The sequence below is a fragment of the Balaenoptera borealis genome, assembly GCF_965194805.1.
Source record: "Balaenoptera borealis genome assembly, chromosome: 7".
NCBI lineage: Eukaryota > Metazoa > Chordata > Mammalia > Artiodactyla > Balaenopteridae > Balaenoptera > Balaenoptera borealis.
This window is the reverse complement of record NC_138864.1, coordinates 107,045,682-107,064,657: the sequence shown is the minus strand read 5'-3', so window position 1 is coordinate 107,064,657 and position 18,976 is coordinate 107,045,682. Positions and strand designations below refer to the sequence as shown.

The 18,976-nt window shown below is 40.0% G+C and overlaps 1 protein-coding gene across 5 annotated transcripts in view; it reads right to left on the bottom strand.

The window, feature by feature from the left end:
• Positions 1-545: 545 nt before the first annotated feature.
• Positions 546-18,976, bottom strand: part of AHCYL2 (adenosylhomocysteinase like 2) — a 174,522-nt gene continuing 156,091 nt past the window's right edge. For all 5 annotated transcript variants that reach the window (XM_082399186.1, XM_082399187.1, XM_082399188.1 and 2 more), the window contains 6 exons: positions 14,652-14,746; positions 7,268-7,366; positions 5,551-5,619; positions 5,350-5,428; positions 3,971-4,091; positions 546-3,570 (listed from right to left, as the gene is read on the bottom strand). In XM_082399186.1, the coding sequence (XP_082255312.1) occupies positions 3,564-3,570; positions 3,971-4,091; positions 5,350-5,428; positions 5,551-5,619; positions 7,268-7,366; positions 14,652-14,746 (470 nt within the window). In that variant the 3' untranslated portion in view covers positions 546-3,563. The remainder of the gene's footprint in view (positions 3,571-3,970; positions 4,092-5,349; positions 5,429-5,550; positions 5,620-7,267; positions 7,367-14,651; positions 14,747-18,976) is intronic.

Sequence of the window (18,976 nt, the reverse complement as noted above, 5' to 3'; positions counted from 1 at the left end):
AATGGCTGCTCTACTGGTAGTTGAGAAAGAAGAGGCAGTTGGACTTATCCTCTGGTTATGATTTAGTCAGGCAAAACCTGACTTAGAGACAATTCTCTGCTAGATTCATTTCTTTCTTCTCTTTGGTTGGATGTCATAGTCAGGTCCTGTAGTCAGGGTCTTTTGGTCCCAAACCACAGGATGCTGCCTTTCTGTGCTCTCCAGCTTATGGCAGCACACAGAGGGCTTGGGGGACCAAGAACCAAGGTTTAGTTTCTCTTCCTTAAGCCTGTACTTCTCAACTCCCCAGAGTGGTCGCTTTACGAAAGCAGGTTCTTTATACACATAATGGGGTGGGCAGTGGGTGAAGGGTGATATTTATGAGTGGAATGACCCACCATGGAACAAGGGACTCAAGGCTAAGGGCACTTAAACATGCCTATTGGTAAGTGCTTCAGCTTTTCACATCCTTGCGCTACAGCAGGCTCTCTAGCCTGTTGCCCAGAAGCCCCTCTCATCTCTAAATTCCTAGTTCACTGAAGCAAGGAATACTCTCAGTACAAGAATCCATTTTAAGAATATTTTATTTATCTTTTGAGATTACATATTCATTATTGCTGATCTAATACAATCACTTAGACATAAAGGTTTCCAGGAGCCTCTCAGATATGGCGATCTTTAGAGGTTTTATTTCCTTTCAGTAAGCTGACAATGAGAACTAGATGATTTTACATATATATGTATGTATATATAGTTTAGAACTCGTCCACATATAATTTGCTGGTGTTGCCTATTATTTCCTGTAATTTTCCTTTATTAAAAAAGCTTAATGCAACAATGCATTTTGATTTCTTTTTTAAAACCATGACAAAGTTAATTTTGAGAAAACCACAGGAGCAGCAATTTCAGATCTGTTCAGAGAAAAGCCAAGCAGCAAAAAAGCTTTGCAGGAGTATGTGGCCATGGGGAGCCGTGCTCATATGGGAGGGGAGGATGAGGAGGTAGGAGGGCAGAGGGAAGGTAGACCAGATACTCTTTTTTTTAAATAAGAAAAAGAAAACAGTATTTCCATTAAGAAGGCAAAAAACCTTGAAAACTAGCACAAATTCATTGCAGAGAAAATGGTAAGATCCCCACAGGCCAGGGCCACATATAAAGAGCTAATTAGTCTTCTTTCCCATGCTTCCAGATACCTAGGATGCATCTAAGGTGAGAGCTCTAGGGAAGAAGATGCATTTGTTCTGATTACATGGGCAGAAAGAATAATGACCAAATTCCAACACCAAGGTAGAACCCAAATACTCAGGAGGCCTGGACCTCCTTTTCCTTAATGGTTATGACACAGAGGTCCCCAGAAAGAAACGAAGAGTGGTCACCTGAAACGCAGAGGCAAATATCTCACCATGGGTAGCAACATGGGCAACCTAACCTAGAAGCCCAGTGTGGCTCTTTCTCATTTGGAATGGGTCTCTTCACATTTTCAAGGCAGAGTATGTTCTGTCAGGATCAGCACATCGTAAGCTCCACAGACAGCCAGGCTTTGCTGAGAAACAGCAGGTTATGACTTTGGCTTAAGAACATAATAAGCTAGAGTCCAGATATCTGCCTAATGGAATCTTCTCTGGATATAAGATGAGATACAAATTTCATCTTCTGAATCTTCTGTTAAAGGGATCCAATTAATTAATACAAAAGCCAGAACTGGGTGGACAAAAGGAAGAATTGAATGGCCTAGTGGGATTTTCAGCATTTATGATCTTCTCCATGAAAGAATATAGCCATGCATGTGGCATTTTTCCAGTACTTGCTAAGACATACGGCCTCTGAGGAACTAGATTCTATGGGCTGAGACTGTGTACTATTTAATGAGGCAAACAACCATTTACCTAAGATCCACCTCCCTACCTCCAAAGGGAAGGTCACTTCCAGACTAGCTCTGTGGGTATATGTGAAGACCAGGAGAAGCTGGAGAAGGTAGAAATCGGAGAGCAGAATTAGGGTGGGAAGGTTATGGTGATCGTGGGTGGTCTGGTGTTTCCTTGGGTCATCTTGGTCTTGAGACTTTGAGGCAGACCAGGATAGGGTAAAAATGGAAAAACAAAACTGAGAGTGTTAAATAGGGTTGGCAGGGGGAAAAAGGACTCATTTCATTCAAGATTCCTAGGACCACTCCAGTCTTTAACTCTTAGAACCAATCTGGTCCCAATGGAACCCTTAAGACCCACAGGTCAGTCTCTAAAAGGAATCCAACTCTTAGGTGGGACACAAAATTTCAGGCTGCTCACATTACAAATTTTTTGTAATGTTGGAGTTACTCAAGAAACTACCTCTGGAATACAGAATCCCAAGATGGCCAGAACATAAAAAGATATCCCAGCAGAGAAGAAAGACCACAGACCAAATTGCAGAGACATTAGATCTCAGTTTCATATTCAATGGCAATGGCCGAAGGGATGAATGTCTGGCGAGGTTCAAACTAGTCAAACTGGCTTTGATCATCTGGATTCAGTTTACGGTGTCATCTCTGTGTAGCTTAGCCAGTTAAGCTGCAAAGCCCTTCCCAGGAGACAAATAAATATATTCTGCTTCTTTAGGGTGTTGAGCTGTGGGTCTGAAAGATCTGTCGCATTTCTGAAGCCCTGCTCTCCCAAATCCCTTGGAAAGTAAGCCTTTCCCTGCTCAGTTTCAGAAGGAGTTTTAGGCAATAGGAGGAAGTTTCAGGAAGCAGTGTTTCACAACAAGCCTCCTTTTCTGAGACAGTGCCAATTTGTAGGGAGCTTCCTGGGAAACTATCCAGTTAAATGACAAGGAAGTAAAATTATGGGCCCCAGTGGGGCTGGCCCTCACTTCCTGAGCAGAGGCTAGTTGGGTTAGAAAGAGGGCAAAACAAATGTCTGATAAACATCAGAGCTGCTGAGGAAATAATAGAGGCACATTCCTCTTGGAACCTGAAATTGTTACAATGGACATAAATATTCAAGGAGAAGAAAGGAGTCCTGGGTAAGGAAGGAGACTCCCAGGAAGCACAGGCACAGCTGAGTTCTTGGTGTAGCTTGCCAAAGCCACAACACTCCTTCCTTCCTTCCATTTTATAAAGAAGGCAGTGATAGTGATGGTCAAGGCTGGGAACCCAGGCCATGTTAATTCAGTGGCTTCCAAAAGCCCTCACCTGGGGAAGGGCCAAAGCTGAGAAAGGCAGCTGCTAAAAATTTATTCCAGAAAACCTCAGAGAAGGAGGAGTCTGGAATCCATGGACTAACTCCTGAGCCTGGACCAGAGAACAATGACCAGTGCTGAGGATTCTGAGTCAATGGGGAATGACTCAAAAGATCCACTGGGAACCCCATTTCTTTCCTTCCTCAGCCTGTCCCCTGCGGCTCTCACAGCCCTCAGGACAGCAACCACACTCTGGGCCAAGGCGACATTTATTATTTAGGTTAATAAATAAATAACCTAACATATAGGGTGAGCACGGCAGGCAGCTGATTGGAGAAGCAGCTTGCTGGGTTCTTTCCTGTATAGGAGTGGAGAAAAGACTTGGAGTTCTATTCCTTAAAACTTCTTCTGGCTTGAGTTACAGGAACTTAATACCTGCAGGAAAAAAGAAAGATGAGACTGTGATGTTATCAGCTTGTGGGGATGCTGGGACGTGAAGAGCCTGCCTAAAGGTATAACGGGGAGGCAGGAACTTTCCTGCAGTGTATGGTGAGGGTAGATAAATGTGGTGCTTTTTCACCTCAATGAAGATGGCCAGTTTTTCTCCATACAGGGGTAAACATCATATCAAGAAGATGAAATGGCAAATTCAGGAAAGGGAACACTATTTAACGTCTGGAGAAGGCCTCAAAGAATCCTTTGGGGGTGGTAGTGAGGGGGAGTGGGTTTATTTTCCTAAGTTCATGTAAATATGGTGATGGATGAAAAGACCAATTCCAGTGCAGGAAGCTCATCACTACTCAGGCTTCCCTATTTTATGGGGAGTCCAAGGCACCTGTAGTAATTGGGCTTGAAGGGCCCATTCTTGTTGAGCCCCAGATACTTGGCCTGTTCATCTGTCAGCTCGGTCAGGTGGGCATCAAAGGTGGGCAGGTGTAGGCTGGCCACATACTCATCTGGAACAGATCACAAAAGACCTGGTATAAGCATTCTTGCCTCTTGTCTGGCTGTTCTCTCCAGCCTTAAAAAGTTGGAAGACACCTTCTAATTCTTGGAGCTGAATGAAAAATGCTTAACTTTTGCTCACTGGACCTCAATTCTAAGGAATGGTTGCTTGAGCTTAAGCCCAGTGCTCTTCAAAGTCATAACATTTCTTCCTTACAAGCTGTTTCTGCCTTGAACCTTTCCTTCTCCCCAGAAAAGTGAGAAATGAAAGAAGCAATAGCCCTTAGAGTCTAAAAGAAAGGATGGGACAGTGGGTGGACTAAAAAACAGGAAGCTCCAACTTTAGTTCTGCCTTGAACTTTATATTTTAGGTCACTCAGAAAAACTAACACCTAGGGAGCTCCAAAAGGAGTGACTGAGAAGGACACTACACCCTTAGTTCTTATGGGTTTCTATTTACATTCTCTTACCTGAATACATATTGTTTATTCAGAATTTTGAGTCATTTCCTATGTATTTGTTTGGTCTCCCTAACTTCATTATACATTCCGTTATGGACTGTTCTACTTTTTTATATTCTTCCAAAGTGTCTATTAAAGGGATAATATGTCAACTTCTCACAGTTGCTGTGCATCTAATGCTGAAGCAGAACAAAACCAGAAGCTGATTTATTCCTTGATCTTTGGCTTGGGAGTTTATAAACATACGGTATCAGTTCAGGTGCTTGAAGCAGGTTCTTTAAAAATTTAAGACAGTTTAATGTTTCTCCTATACGAAACGGCCACATAACTAAACTCTTAACAGAAGCTATTCAGAGTCTTTCCTTTGGCCTGAAGCAACAGGGTCAGAGTTAGAAGGTGTAGTATGAAAGTCTTCTTGGTCTGAGAAAAGTTTGGTAGGAGCTACTTAGCAGCCTAGAACTGGAGTAAGTCAGATGTCACAAGGTAGGAGATGATTCCTCTTTCTTGGGGGAGAAGAGGTTTTTTTTTCCTTTGAGATTTTTTCTTGTGTAATAGATACTTTGGGAAAATCCTTAAAATTCACAGGCAGGTAAACTAAATCACAGCAAAATGTCCTTACTTCATTAGGACAACCTATTTGGAAAATGTGATAAATCAACTGTGGATGAAATCTAAGAATCCTAGCTCCTACTTTACAAGATGAAGATATCTTTTTTCTATCCCTAAGAAATATAATGCCCCCAAACTTCCCTTAGCCTCTGACTCTGAACTACTTGGTAAGGACTGGGATAGAAGAGCTCATGCTTACCCATTTTCTTGGGCAACAGGTAGACATCCTGCTTATAGCGACCCTCAGGAGCATTGTAGAGTTCTATCAAGGCAAGAGCCTAGAAAAGCAGAGAAATGGATGCTGACGTGCCATTCACAGCAATCTACCCCATATCAAGTGAAACCCTGATGCGCTAATGACTCTCTCCAGCCCACTGCTTCCCCACTCTGGAGGCCTTACCTGAGTAGTTGCAGTGATCGAGAGCACAAATGTAGGCACTGTGGAGCAGCTTAGGTTCAGCAGACGGCCCTAGAAAGCAAAGGTTAACACACAAATGGGTTGGTTAGATGAAGTCTCTGGCTTTGAGGAGTGAGGGAAGAACACGACAGCCATTTTCCAAACACTTTCCAACTAACATGCTGGACAAAAAGCAGGTGTTCAATCAGTGGAAATGAACTGATTGACATTTGAGTGAAATGTTAAAAAATTCTGGAAAATCTGATGAAGACAATAAGATAAAAGATCTCTGCGTTTATGTAAAAAGGAATAGAGATAGTCACATGATACTGGGGCTTATGTCAAGGAAGGGTATATTTCCCTTGAATTTTCTACTTTCTACAACAGAATATCTTCCCTCTGAGGCATCGATATTCCTTCGAAAAACTGTCCTAAACAATGATCTGGTCAAATCCAAGGGCAATCTCTCCAGGTTGTGATGGGAGATATTTTTTGACTTAGGAAGCTGTGATGGTTTCTGTGCTTTTTCCTCAACCTGGTTCTCCTGAATTCAAGGGCAGTCATGTATTTCCAGTGGGTGATTCAGAGAGTTAGAATGACTAGAACCTTCCCCCAATGCCATTCTTTCCTACTTTATTTCCTAGGAAGCTTGACCACCTTTTTTGCTCAACCATTGTAGCCAAAAACAACGATGGTGCTAGCTTTTGTCACCAAAATTACTAGATGGGACCTAGAAATAAGTCACCAGACAGTGGGCTGCCTTTAAAGCAACTGGTGAATATTTAACAACCTGCCGATTCCCTTCCTGTACACACTCCTGTACATACTTTATAGATGCCCTAAAGTATTTGAGAAGGTGAGATAAGGTGAGAAAAGGTGAAGAGAATAGGAAGAAGACTCAAAAATAAATTTAAAGGCCCCTAAGTGAAGACAGTATATGTTTTATACTTTCATATTCAGCTTCTTTAATTAAAAAAAAAGACTGAAAATCAAAACTCAAGGAAAGTATTATTGTCCTCTTTGTAATCTTGGTATCTTTCCCTGAAGAAGAGAAAGTGTTAAGGTAAAAACAGGGGGCATTGTTACAGCTGTCAGAAATCTAGGATAGGAAAGAGAAGCTGTCAAGAAAGGAAAAGTGGCCAAACATTGACATGGGAGTCTAAGTGGCCTGAAAGTCAAGACCAAGGCTGAGCTAGAAGAAGCCAGGAAAGGGAAATATCAATCACACAACCAATACATAGCTGGGTATGTACTACACATCTGGCTCAGTTTAGGGGAATGGACACTCAGAAACAGGGAATCTATTAGCAAAGACATGACCTTCTCAGAGTTTGCCTAAGATTATCTTAGTTACAGTCAGGAATATCTACTTTGTGCTTCCTGATTAAACCATCCCACAAATGACATTATCTCTTTATAAGCATCACTCAAAGTGGCAATGGTTCTATCCATTAATTCCTTCCACAGTAATAAGTCATTGTCTGACTCAACCTGTAGAGTGACATAGAGAGACAGGATAATTGGTGAAAAGTGGGGAACCAAAATAGTTTCTTAATTGCTGAATGAAAAGACCTTTCACAATTAGATGTAAAATCCATTGGTAAAGTAGTTAAGCTTATTCTTAAGAGGAGTTGAAAGTATGAGAGAACATGAGGGGGAGGAGACCTGGGTACTGCAGTCTCTCCTGTCAGGGGTGAACTTCTCCAGCCTCAGGTCTTACCTCTGCCAGCAACACTATCCTCTTGCCATCAGGCCATATTACATGGTCAACTTGGGATCTCACTCGCTCCCAGGTCAGTTCTGGTGTCCGAAGACTCGCCTGGAACACATACAGCAAGCACGTCATCAGCCATGCCAAGTCCCACTTTCTGGATGGAAAGATGTTGAAGGGAGCCATTTCAAATAGCAAGTTGAAAGAAGCAACCAACATGCCAGATGGAGAATACCTGTCCTGGGTTGGTTAGGACTGTTCCATTTCAGGGAATTTAATCTTAGGCCCAGCCAGGGAGAGATCACTCAGGATGTCATTCCACAACATATACTGTGAGCCCACTCTCTGCTGAGCACAGTAAAAGGTGCTATGGGAAATACAAAAGAAACCAAAGACATGGTTTCTGCCTTCAAAAAGCTCATACTTTAGTTCGGGACACAAAACAATACATATGTGAGGGGATAAAAGCCTTTAATACTTATGAAGCAACATGCAAACAAGTGCAAATTAATACAGTGCAAACTGAATACTTAAGTGCTGAAGAGACACAGAAAAAAGGAGGGTCAGAGCTGAGTGAGATTAGTTAGAGAAGAAAGAATGTCCTACACATAGCATGCCGGGGCCCAAGGTTCTGCCCTCATGTCCCAACATCCCAGGTTCCACCTTCTCAATGATGGTGGTTCACCCTAAAGTTACAGAAGCTTTGTGACCTAAGTGCAAATGTGAGGTAGCCTTTAGAGCAATGCTTAATGGTAGAGTAAAGCTCCCAATGGCTCACCCTCCTTCCATTTCTGTATATTGTATATTCCGAGAACAAGAGAAGAAATGTTAAGTTTATTAACAGCAGTAATCAAATAACAGTCACAGGGTTTAGACTTAAGACAACTTCCTTCTTCCAAGAGGCAATGCCTAAAATAGAAAGGGAGTCTGTACTCTAAGACTACCCATTGGCTCAAGTTGGTAAAATTGAGAAGTTCTGCCAAATAGTAGTTATCAGACAAATAAAGAGAAACACTTCAGTTATACGACAATCATTTACTGGAGTACATACTGTATTCTAGGCATTATAGCAAAGAACACTATTATAGATAAGACTGTGGACTCCTCTACTAGACTGTGAGCTGTTTATTGACAGGGACTGTATCTTCTTTTCTTTACTACTCTAGTGGGAAAGAAAGACATATAATTATAATTATATTCAGTATATTCAGGACTTTATTAATGGTCTGGACCATTTCTTTATTAGGTAGATAGGAAATATAAAATTTCTTCAGATGTCAAGTTTCATAAATTAGTTCAACCTTTCTAGAGGGCAATTTGGCAGTAGCTAACAAAATTTTATATGTACCTAATCTTTGACCAATCAAATTCACTTTTAGGGCTCTATCCTATAGAAATACTTGTTCAAGTTCAGAAGTGTAAGTGCCCACGAATGTTTAACCCAACATTATTTGTAATAGCAAAAAATGTAAATCAACATGGGAATGGCTAAGTAAATCAGGATAATTCCATACAATGGAATATAATGTAATTCTCAAAAAAAAAAAAAAAAGAAATTAGTAGATCTGTATTTGTTAACATGAAAACCATACATTATTAAGTGAAAAAATCAAGTTGCAGAAATAATATGCTGTAACCTCAATTTCATAAATTTTTTGCTTCTTACTTTATACATATTTATATTGCTTGAATTTTATTAATTTATTTTTATTAATTAATTAATTAATTAATTAATTAATTTATTTTTGGCTGTGTTGGGTCTTCGTTTCTGTGCGTGGGCTTTCTCTAGTTGCGGCAAGCAGGGGCCACTCTTCATCGCGGTGCGTGGGCCTCTCACTGTCGTGGCCTCTCTTGTTGCGGAGCACAAGCTCCAGACGCGCAGGCTCAGTAGTTGTGGCTCACGGGCCTAGTTGCTCCGCGGCATGTGGGATCTTCCCAGACCAGGGCTCGAACCCGTGTCCCCTGCACTGGCAGGCAGATTCTCAACGACTGCGCCATCAGGGAAGCCCAATATTGCTTGAATGTTAAATTGAGGAAGTACTACTTTAAAATTAGGATTTTAAAAAGAAATTTTATAAATAAACACTATAAATAGAGTTAAAAAGAATTTAAGCAAATAGGCCATTTTGGGACGTTAAGGATATACAGAGTAAATCCCTCAGCCTTTAGAAATATCACCATGGAGGACAATAACCATGTAGAGCCAAGAGATACTCCTTGGTAGCACTAGCAATTTTATTGAGATAATGGGACTTTAAAGTATTTCAAGTTCTTAGTGTTTCATACTCCTAATCTTCCATTGGACAAGCAATCTTGATGACTGGAAGTAAAGAGCTGACACAATGACAACAAGAGTCTCTTGTCTTAGGAAGTATTCCCTGGGAAAAAAGATGTGGTGGAATCAAGGAAAGGGAACTTCTTAGGAACATCATAAAAATGATCAGTGCTTAGTAGAGGCAATTTACTAGAGCAGTGGGATGGCTATGATGCAAGCAAAAGACCTGAGGGTTTAAAATGGGGTTTGAAGGGCAACTTGGTTAAGTTATCCCCAGCACTGCCCATGCAGTTCCAATAAACTATTAAAGTCTATTTGGCATTTACACTCCTTGAGAGAAGGGTTTCTTATGGCTAGCACAGCTTTACAAGAATTTCTCTTAAAGACATCCAATGTCTTTTCTGTGGATTTACAATCACTAAGCAATCTACCAGGAAAAAGGTCCCCTATGCCCACTCCCTTCCCAAACTAGGTGTACGTCCCACTGTAAAGCCAAGAACAGTTGTCGTTCTAGTCCTGCGAAGCATGGAGTCAGTAGCAAGTCTCAGGCTGTAATTCTTTGGCTGGCAAAAACTTTTTTTTTTTTTAATTTATTTACTTTATTTATTTATTATTTTTGGTTGCGTTGGGTCTTCGTTGCTGCACGCGGGCTTCCTCTAGTTGTGGCGAGTGGGGGCTACTCTTCGTTGCGGTGCGCGGGCTTCTCACTGCAGTGGCTTCTCTTGTTGCGGAGCACGGGCTCTAGGCACGCAGGCTCAGTAGTTGTGGCGCAGGGGCTTAGCTGCTCCGCAGCGTGTGGGATCTTCCCGGACCAGGGCTCGAACCCATGTCCCCTGCACTGGCAGGCGGATTCTTAACCACTGCGCCACCAGGGTAGCCCAGGCTGGCAAAAACTTTTAAAGCATGTGCACATACTGGTTTAACCACCTGAACTGTGAAGCTTATAATCACACAGGTTGTCTATGTGTTATATACGGGTAAGCAGGTTTCTTTTCAAGAGAAAGGAAGTATGTGACAGAAAGACTTGGACAAAAGGCAGCTAAGAGCACATCCCTATCACAGGCCCCCTAAGTATTCATGGTATTATTTTTCAGAAAAAAATACAGCTTTCTAAATGACAAACTCTTTCCATGAGCAATTGCTTCCTAAAAATGCAGCAGTCAACATCTCAAGGTTAGGTAAACTGTAAATTCCTCCACAAAAAAAGATCCTTACATTTTTGATCACTAAAAACTCTGGATAAAAATTTACCAAATCATTTTCCTTCCCAGTTTTGCTGAGTTAACTTATAGTGATTCCTCTCTTTTTATCACACTCTGTATCCAATCCATGTAGCAAAGCCCATTGGTCCTACCTTCACAATATATCACTTCTTATCACCTCCATTGTTTATCCATCTAATCCAAGCTACCTCCTTCTATTGCTGGAAATACTGAAAGAGTTTGCTATCGTCCCTATCACCACTCAAGCTCCAGAAGTGTTTTCTTCATACAACAGCCAAGGTAATTTTTTAAAACATATGTCAGATTTCATCAGTCACCCACACAAAGCCTTCCAACGGCTTCACTTGTACGCAGTATAAAATCTAAAGTCCGTACCATGGCCTACAAAGCTCAACATAACCCGCTACCTCCTTGCTGTCTCTTATCCTCATCCCCTTGCCCATTCTGTTCCTGCCACAATGGCACCTTTTCTGTTCCTCAAACACATCAAGCATGTTTCTACCTCATGGTCTTTACTCACCATTCTCTGAATAGAATGGTCATTCAAGTTTTTGTTCAAATGTTATCTCCTCAAAGACACCTTCTTTGATCACCCTAATTAAATAGCAACCTCAACGTCCTTATCTTTCTGTTTTACTTCAGTATTAGGCACTAACTGAAAATAACTGTCTATTTTTTTTTGGCTGTGTTGGGTCTTCGTTGCTGCGTGCGGGCTTTCTCTAGTTGCAGCGAGCGGGGGCTACTCTTCATTGCGATGTGTGGGCTTCTTACTGTGGTGGCTTCTCTTGTTGCAGGGCACGGGCCCTAGGCGGGCGGGCTTCAGCAATTGTGGCGCATGGGCTCAGTAGTTGTGGCTTGCGGGCTCTAGAGTGCAGGCTCAGTAGTTGTGGCACACGGGCTTAGTTGCTCTGCAGCATGTGGGATCCTCCCGGACCAGGGCTCGAACCCATGTCCCCTGCATTGGCAGGCGGATTCTTAACGATTGTGTCACCAGGGAAGTCCATAACTGTCTATTTAGTAATTGTTTCCCACACTAGAATATAAGCTCCAGGAAAGCAGGCATATTGTTCACTGTTATTTCTTCAGCCAATTAGTACTTAGCACAGAGCAGAGCGAGTACTCAACACAAATTTGCTAAGTAGTGAATGAACATTCTGGAATCAGTTTAGTTGAGTTTGCTATTTCCTTAAATTTCACTTTGCATGCCCTGTGACACTACCATTGAAAGTTGCATAATTAAACTTTTCCAAAGTCATTCTGAACATCTCCCTTTCTGGACCGCTTAGTCATATACTTTCTGCTAAGAAGAGCACAAAGAGAGTTGAAAGATGGCTCTTGGCTAGTGTCAGTGGCAGATACTGGGGCTACCTAGCAATACCTGCAAAAGTAGGTCTAGTCTCAATGCAGCAGCCAGGGTGACACTTTTAAAATAAAACAATCATCCTTTTAAAACAGAAGGCATAAATCCTACAGTGGCTCCATATTCCTCTCAGAACACAATCAGGAGTTCTTACAATGGCCTCTGAGGTCTTATAAGATGTGGCTCATTACCCCTCTGACCTCATTTTCCACTCTTCCCTGCCCCATGCTCTTCTGCTCTAGTCATACTGGCCTCACTGTTGATCCTCAAACAGCTAGGCAACTCGTGCATTAGGGCATTTGCTCTGGCTGTTCCCTCATCTTGAAATGTCCTTCACCTAAAAGTCAACATGGCTAATTCCTTCAGATATGCTCAACCATCACCTTCTAAATGAGGCTTATACCTTGATCCCTCTATCTAAAATTACAACCCAGCACTCTTGATTTCCCCTTACCATGCTCTGCTTTTTCTTTTTTCTACGGTGCTTTCACCTTCTAATATACTATAAATTTTACTTATTATGTTTATTGTCCTTCTTCTCACTAAAATATAAGTTCCACGAGGGCAGGAATCTTTGCCTGTTTTGTGCACTGATTCCAAGCATATAGAACAGCACCTGGCATAGAGCAATCACACAATAAATATTTATGATTGAAGGTAAAGAGTCTCCTGGCCTTTATCCTGAGAGATTACTTATATCTGGGCTGCCTTTGGAGAAGAGATTACCACCACAATTTGAAGGTAATCTAAAAAGCATGAGGAGATCATAGTATAACATACAGAAAAACGGAATTCCCTGGTAGTCCAGTGTTAGGACTCGGTGCTTTCACTGCCTGAGCCTGAGCCCAGGTTCAATCCCTGGTCAGGTCAGGGAACTAAGATCCTGCAAACTGTCAAGCACGGCCAAAAAAAAAAAAAACACAAAAAAACTGGACTAGAAGTCAAAAAACCTGAATTTTGTGCTTCAGTTTCATTTTTGAATCAACGGCTATGACTGAACAATGTACTTAAGCTTTTATTTTCCCAACTGAAAATCAGGAATAAGAATACTGCCTCGTGGGGTGGTCAAGAGGATGAAATGAGATAAAGTAAAAATATAAAAATTACATGACTGCATTTGAAATTATCTTTATTTTAGAGCTTCTTGAGGGTTTAGAAGGGAAATTCCTTCCCCGTTCGCTTACTCAGAAGATTTCACTTCAGGGCTCAGAGCATGACCACTTCCCTTTAAGCTTTTTCCATCTGGGGGCTCTACAAGCAGATCAATCCAGAAAAGGACAATCATAGGCTAGATAGTTTTAGAAATATTAATACCTCTGACCATTTAGTAAACGGGCAGTATGACACAAAAGTGAAACTTAACCAAAAAAACAAACCAAACAAAAAAAAAAACAACAAAACACCCCCCAAAACAACAACAAAACATCCCTCAAAAACACAAACTAAATAAATTACTCATTTTAAGCAAAATATCATGGTAAGACAGAGTAACAGAGCCATGCCACTCCAAAACCTCAAAGGTAGAAACAGGCTTTGGTAGGTTGTTTTTCCAGCTATTTTTAATAACAGAAGAATAGAGCACAGAGTTAAAAAGAGAAACCATTTAAAATAGATATCCAACAGGCTCTCAGTATACCAACTGATCCTTACCTGGCAATGCTGAAGCTCAATCAGAGCAGCCCTCAGCGGAGATGAAAGCATGCTTTGCTTGAGCCATTTACCCAGAGAGAAATATAGTTGTGTCAGAAAAATGCCATAAAAACTTAAAACCAGAGTGAAAGTCACACTGAGAGATACTTTGGTAAGTCTGAAAAGAAATAAATAACACTTCTATTAACTATTACTTGGGCACCTTAATAGGATCAAGTGTTCTGTTGGATCAGAAAATTTTAGGTGACTATAATAAAACTAGAGAACCAAAGCTATAGGTTTTCCAGGTTTGAGGAACACATGCTACTGAATTGATTGTGACATCTATAGATCCAATACTACAGTTTGGAAAATATGTTAAGGGGAGACCTAGCCCCATAAAAGAGGGAGAGAAAAGGGAAACCACCATATTTGACAGACACAGTCAATCTTAAGCAGTGTTCTCAACCCAGCCCATAGATTTCCCTCCCTTGACTTGATTCCTTGGACCAACCTACTAATCTCACCTTTATGGCAAAATCAAATCTCTCCAAAATACTGACTAGCATACTGACTCACATTTATTGTATCCTTTTTGTAGTTTTGAGTTTACCCAGCTCTTAATCCTAATCATAAAGATAAAATGGCTTACAGTACAGGTAGGTATCAAGCTTAGGTGGAAAAAAAAACAATCATTTGAAATGATTAAGTTGAGATAAAGAAGCTTTGTAGAATCCATATGCACAAGCCATAAGGCTAGTGAGTGAACAGACTGTGAACAGCTCTACCAGTACAGTCATGCTTAGGATGGCTGGTGACCCTGCTCGTTCTTCTTCTAGTTTATGTTTCTTGGGAAGGAGAGAGAGAAAAAAAAACAAAACCCAATGATGAGTCACTTGAACTTACCACGTCAATCTCCGTGTTGGAATGTCCCATGTTACAAACGATGCAGCTATTCTTCATACGGTCTAAGTGCTCTCTGGTTACCACATTCTTGTTACCTTAAAAACAGAAGAGATAGCCACATGAAAAGGAATGAAGTTGGACCTCTTCCTCACACCATATGTAAACTTAACTTAAAATGGATCAGAGACCTAAATATAAGAGCTAAAACTATAAAACTCTTAGCAAAGCATAGGAATAAATCTTTGTGACCTGGGTTAGGCAATGGTTTCTTAGATAACACCTAAAGCACAAGCAACCAAAGAAAAAATAAACTGGACTACACTGAAATTAAAAACTTTTGTGCTGCAAATGATACCACTAAGAAAGTGAACAGACAACCTACACAATGGGACAAAATATTTGCAAATCATAAATCTGATAAAAACTCTTACAACTCAATAATAAAATTTATAAAGAACTCTTACAAATCAATAATAAAAAGACAGCTCATTTTAAAAATGAGTAAAGGATCTGAATAGACATTCTTAAAAGAAGATGTACAAAAGATGTGCCAACACACTCATGAAAAGATGCTCAACATCATTCGGGAAAGGCAAATCAAAACCACAGTGACACACTACTTCACACATACTAGGATAACTATAATCCAAAAATCAGACGATAACAAGTGTTGATAAGGATGCGGAGAAACTTCAACTCTCATGCATTGTTGACATGATTGTAAAATAATGTAGTTACTTTGGAAAAGTTTGGCATTTTCTCAAAATGTTAAAAGTAGTTACCATATGATCCAGCAATTCCACCTGTAGGTATATACCCAAGAGAACTGAAGACATGTTCACAGAAAAACTTGTACACAATGTTCATAGCAGCATTATTCATAATAGCCAAAAAGTAAAAACAACCCAAGTGTCCATCAACTGATGAATGGATATCACTGAAATGTGATATAACCTTAAAATGGAATATTATTCAGCAATCAAAAGGAATGAAATACTGATACACACTACAACATACATGAACCCTGAAAATATTATGCTAGGTAAAACAAAGCCAGTCACAAAAGACCACATATTGTATGATTCTGTTTATATGAAATATCTAGAATAGGCAAATCCATAGAGACAGAGAATTTAATGGTAGCCTAGGGCTGCGGAAAGGCGAAGGGTAGAAAGAAGAGTGACTGCTAATGGTATAAGATTTCTTTTTGGGGTGATGAAAATGTTCTGGAATTAGATAATGGGATGTTGTACAACTTTAGTAAAAATCACTGAACTGTATGCTTTATTTTTTAAATATTTTTTTTGATGTGGACCATTTTTAAAGTCTTTATTGAATTTGTTTCAATATTGCTTCCGTTTTATGTTTTTGCTTTTTGGCCCCAAGGCATGTGGGATCTTAGCTTCCCCGACCAGGGATTGAACCCGCCCCCCCCTGCATTGGAAGGTGAAGTGTTAACCACTGGACCACCAGGGAAGTCCCTGAACTGTATACTTTTTTATTTTTATTTTTTTGAATTTTTGAATTTTATTTTATTTATTTTTTTATACAGCAGGTTCTTATTAGTTATCTAGTTTATATATATTAGTGTATATATGTCAATCCCAATCTCCCAATTCATTACACCACCACCATCCCCCCACCCCCCGCCACTTTCCCCCTTTGGTGTCCAGACATTTGTTCTCTACGTGTGTGTCTCTGTTTCTGCCTTGCAAACCGGTTCATCTGTACCATTTTTTTAGGTTCCACATATATGCATTAATATACGGTATTTGTTTTTCTTTTTCTGACTTACTTCACTCTATATGACAGTCTCTAGATCTATCCACATCTCTACAAAAGACCCAGTTTCGTTCCTTTTTATGACTGAGTAATATTCCATTGTATATATGTACCACATCTTCTTTATCCATTCATCTGTCGATGGGCATTTAGGTTGCTTCCATGACCTGACTATTGCAAACAGTGCTGCCATGAACATTGGAGTGCATGTGTCTTTTTTGATTTTTTTTGTTTGTTTGTTTATACTGCAGGTTCTTCTTAGTTATCAATTTTATACATATCAGTGTATACATGTCAAAACCAATTGCCCAATTCAGCACACCACCGTCCCCACCCCACCGCGGTTTTCCCCCCTTGGTGTCCATACGTTTGTTCTCTACATCTGTGTCTCAATTTCTGCCCTGCAAACCGGTTCATCTGTACCATTTTTCTAGGTTCCACATACATGCATTAATATACGATATTTGTTTTTCTCTTTCTGACTTACTTCACTCTGTATGACAGTCTCTAGATCCATCCACATCTCAACAAATGACTCAATTTCATTCCTTTTTATGGCTGAGTAATATTCCATTGTATATATGTACCACTACTTCTTTATCCATTCGTCTGTCGATGGGCATTTAGGTTGCTTCCATGACCTGGCTATTGTAAATAGTGCTGCAATGAACATTGGGGTGCATGTGTCTTTTTGAATTATAGTTTTCTCTGGGTATATGCCCAGTAGTGGGATTGCTGGGTCATATGGTAATTCTATTTTTAGTTTTTTAAGGAACCTCCATACTGTTCTCCATAGTGGCTGTATCAATTTACATTCCCACCAACAGTGCAAGAGGGTTCCCTTTTCTCCACACCCTCTCCAGCATTTGTTGTTTGTATATTTTCTGATGATGCCCATTCTAACTGGTGTGAGGTGATACCTCACTGTAGTTTTGATGTGCATTTCTCTAATAATTAGTGATGTTGAGCAGCTTTTCATGTGCTTCTTGGCCATCTGTATGTCTTCTTTGGAGAAATGTCTATTTAGGTCTTCTGCCCATTTTTGGATTGGGTTGTTTGTTTTTTTAATATTGAGCTGCATGGGCTGTTTATATATTTTGAAGATTAATCCTTTGTCTGTTGATTCTTTTGCAAATATCTTCTCTCATTCTGAGGGTTGTCTTTTCGTCTTGTTTGTAGTTTCCTTTGCTTTGCAAAAGCCTTTAAGTTTCATTAGGTCCCATTTGTTTATTTTTGTTTTTATTTCCATTACTCTAGGAGGTGGATCAAAAAAGATCTTGCTGTGACTTATGTCAAAGAGTGTTCTTCCTATGTTTTCCTCTAAGAGTTTTATAGTGTCTGGTCTTAATTTAGGTCTCTGATCCATTTTGAGTTTATTTTTGTGTACGGTGTTGGGAGTGTTCTAACTTCATTCTTTTACATGTAGCTGTCCAGTTTTCCCAGCACCACTTATTAAAGAGACTCTCTTTTCTCCATTGTATATCTTTGCCTCCTTTGTCACAGATTAGTTGACCATAGGTGCGTGGGTTTATCTCTGGGCTTTCTATCCTGTTTCATTGATCTATATTTCTGTTTTTGTGCCAGTACCATATTGTCTTGATTACTGTAGCTTTGTAGTATAGTCTGAAGTCAGGAAGTCTGATTCCTCCAGCTCCATTTTTTTCCCTCAAGACTGCTTTGGCTATTCGGGGTTCTTTGTGTCACCATACAAATTTTAAGATTTTTTGTTCTAGTTCTGTAAAAAATGCCACTGGTAATTTGATAGGGATTGCATTGAATCTGTAGATTGCTTTGGGTAGTGTAGTCATTTACACAATATTGATTCTACCAATCCAAGAACATGGTATATCTCTCCAGCTGTTTGTGTCATCTTTGATTTCTTTCATGAGTGTCTTATAGTTTTCTGAGTACAGGTCTTTTACCTCCTTAGGTAGGTTTATTCCTAGGTATTTTATTCTTTTTGTTGCAATGGTGAATGGGATTGCTTCCTTAATTTCTCTTTCTGATCTTTCGTTGTTAGTGTATAGGAATGCAAGAGATTTCTGTGCATTAATTTTGTATCCTGTGACTTTACCAAATTCATTGATTAGCTCTAGTAGTTATCTGGTGGCATCTTTAGGATTCTCTATGTATAGTATCATGTCATCTGCAAACAGTGACAGTTTTACTTCTTCTTTTCCAATTTGTATTCCTTTTATTTCTTTTTCTTCTCTGATTGCCATGGCTAGGACTTCCAAAACTATGTTGAATAATAGTGGTGAGAGTGGACATCCTTGTCTCGTTCCTGATCTTAGAGGAAATGCTTTCAGTTTTTCACCATTGAGAATGATGTTTGCTGTGGGTTTGTCGTATATGGCCTTTATTATGTTGAGGTAGGTTCCCTCTATGCCCACATTCTGGAGAGTTTTTATCATACATGGGTGTTGAATTTTGTCAAAAGCTTTTTCTGCATCTATTGAGAAGATCATATGGTTTTTATTCTTCAGTTTGTTAATATGGTGTATCACATTGATTGCTTTACATATATTGAAGAATCCTTGCAT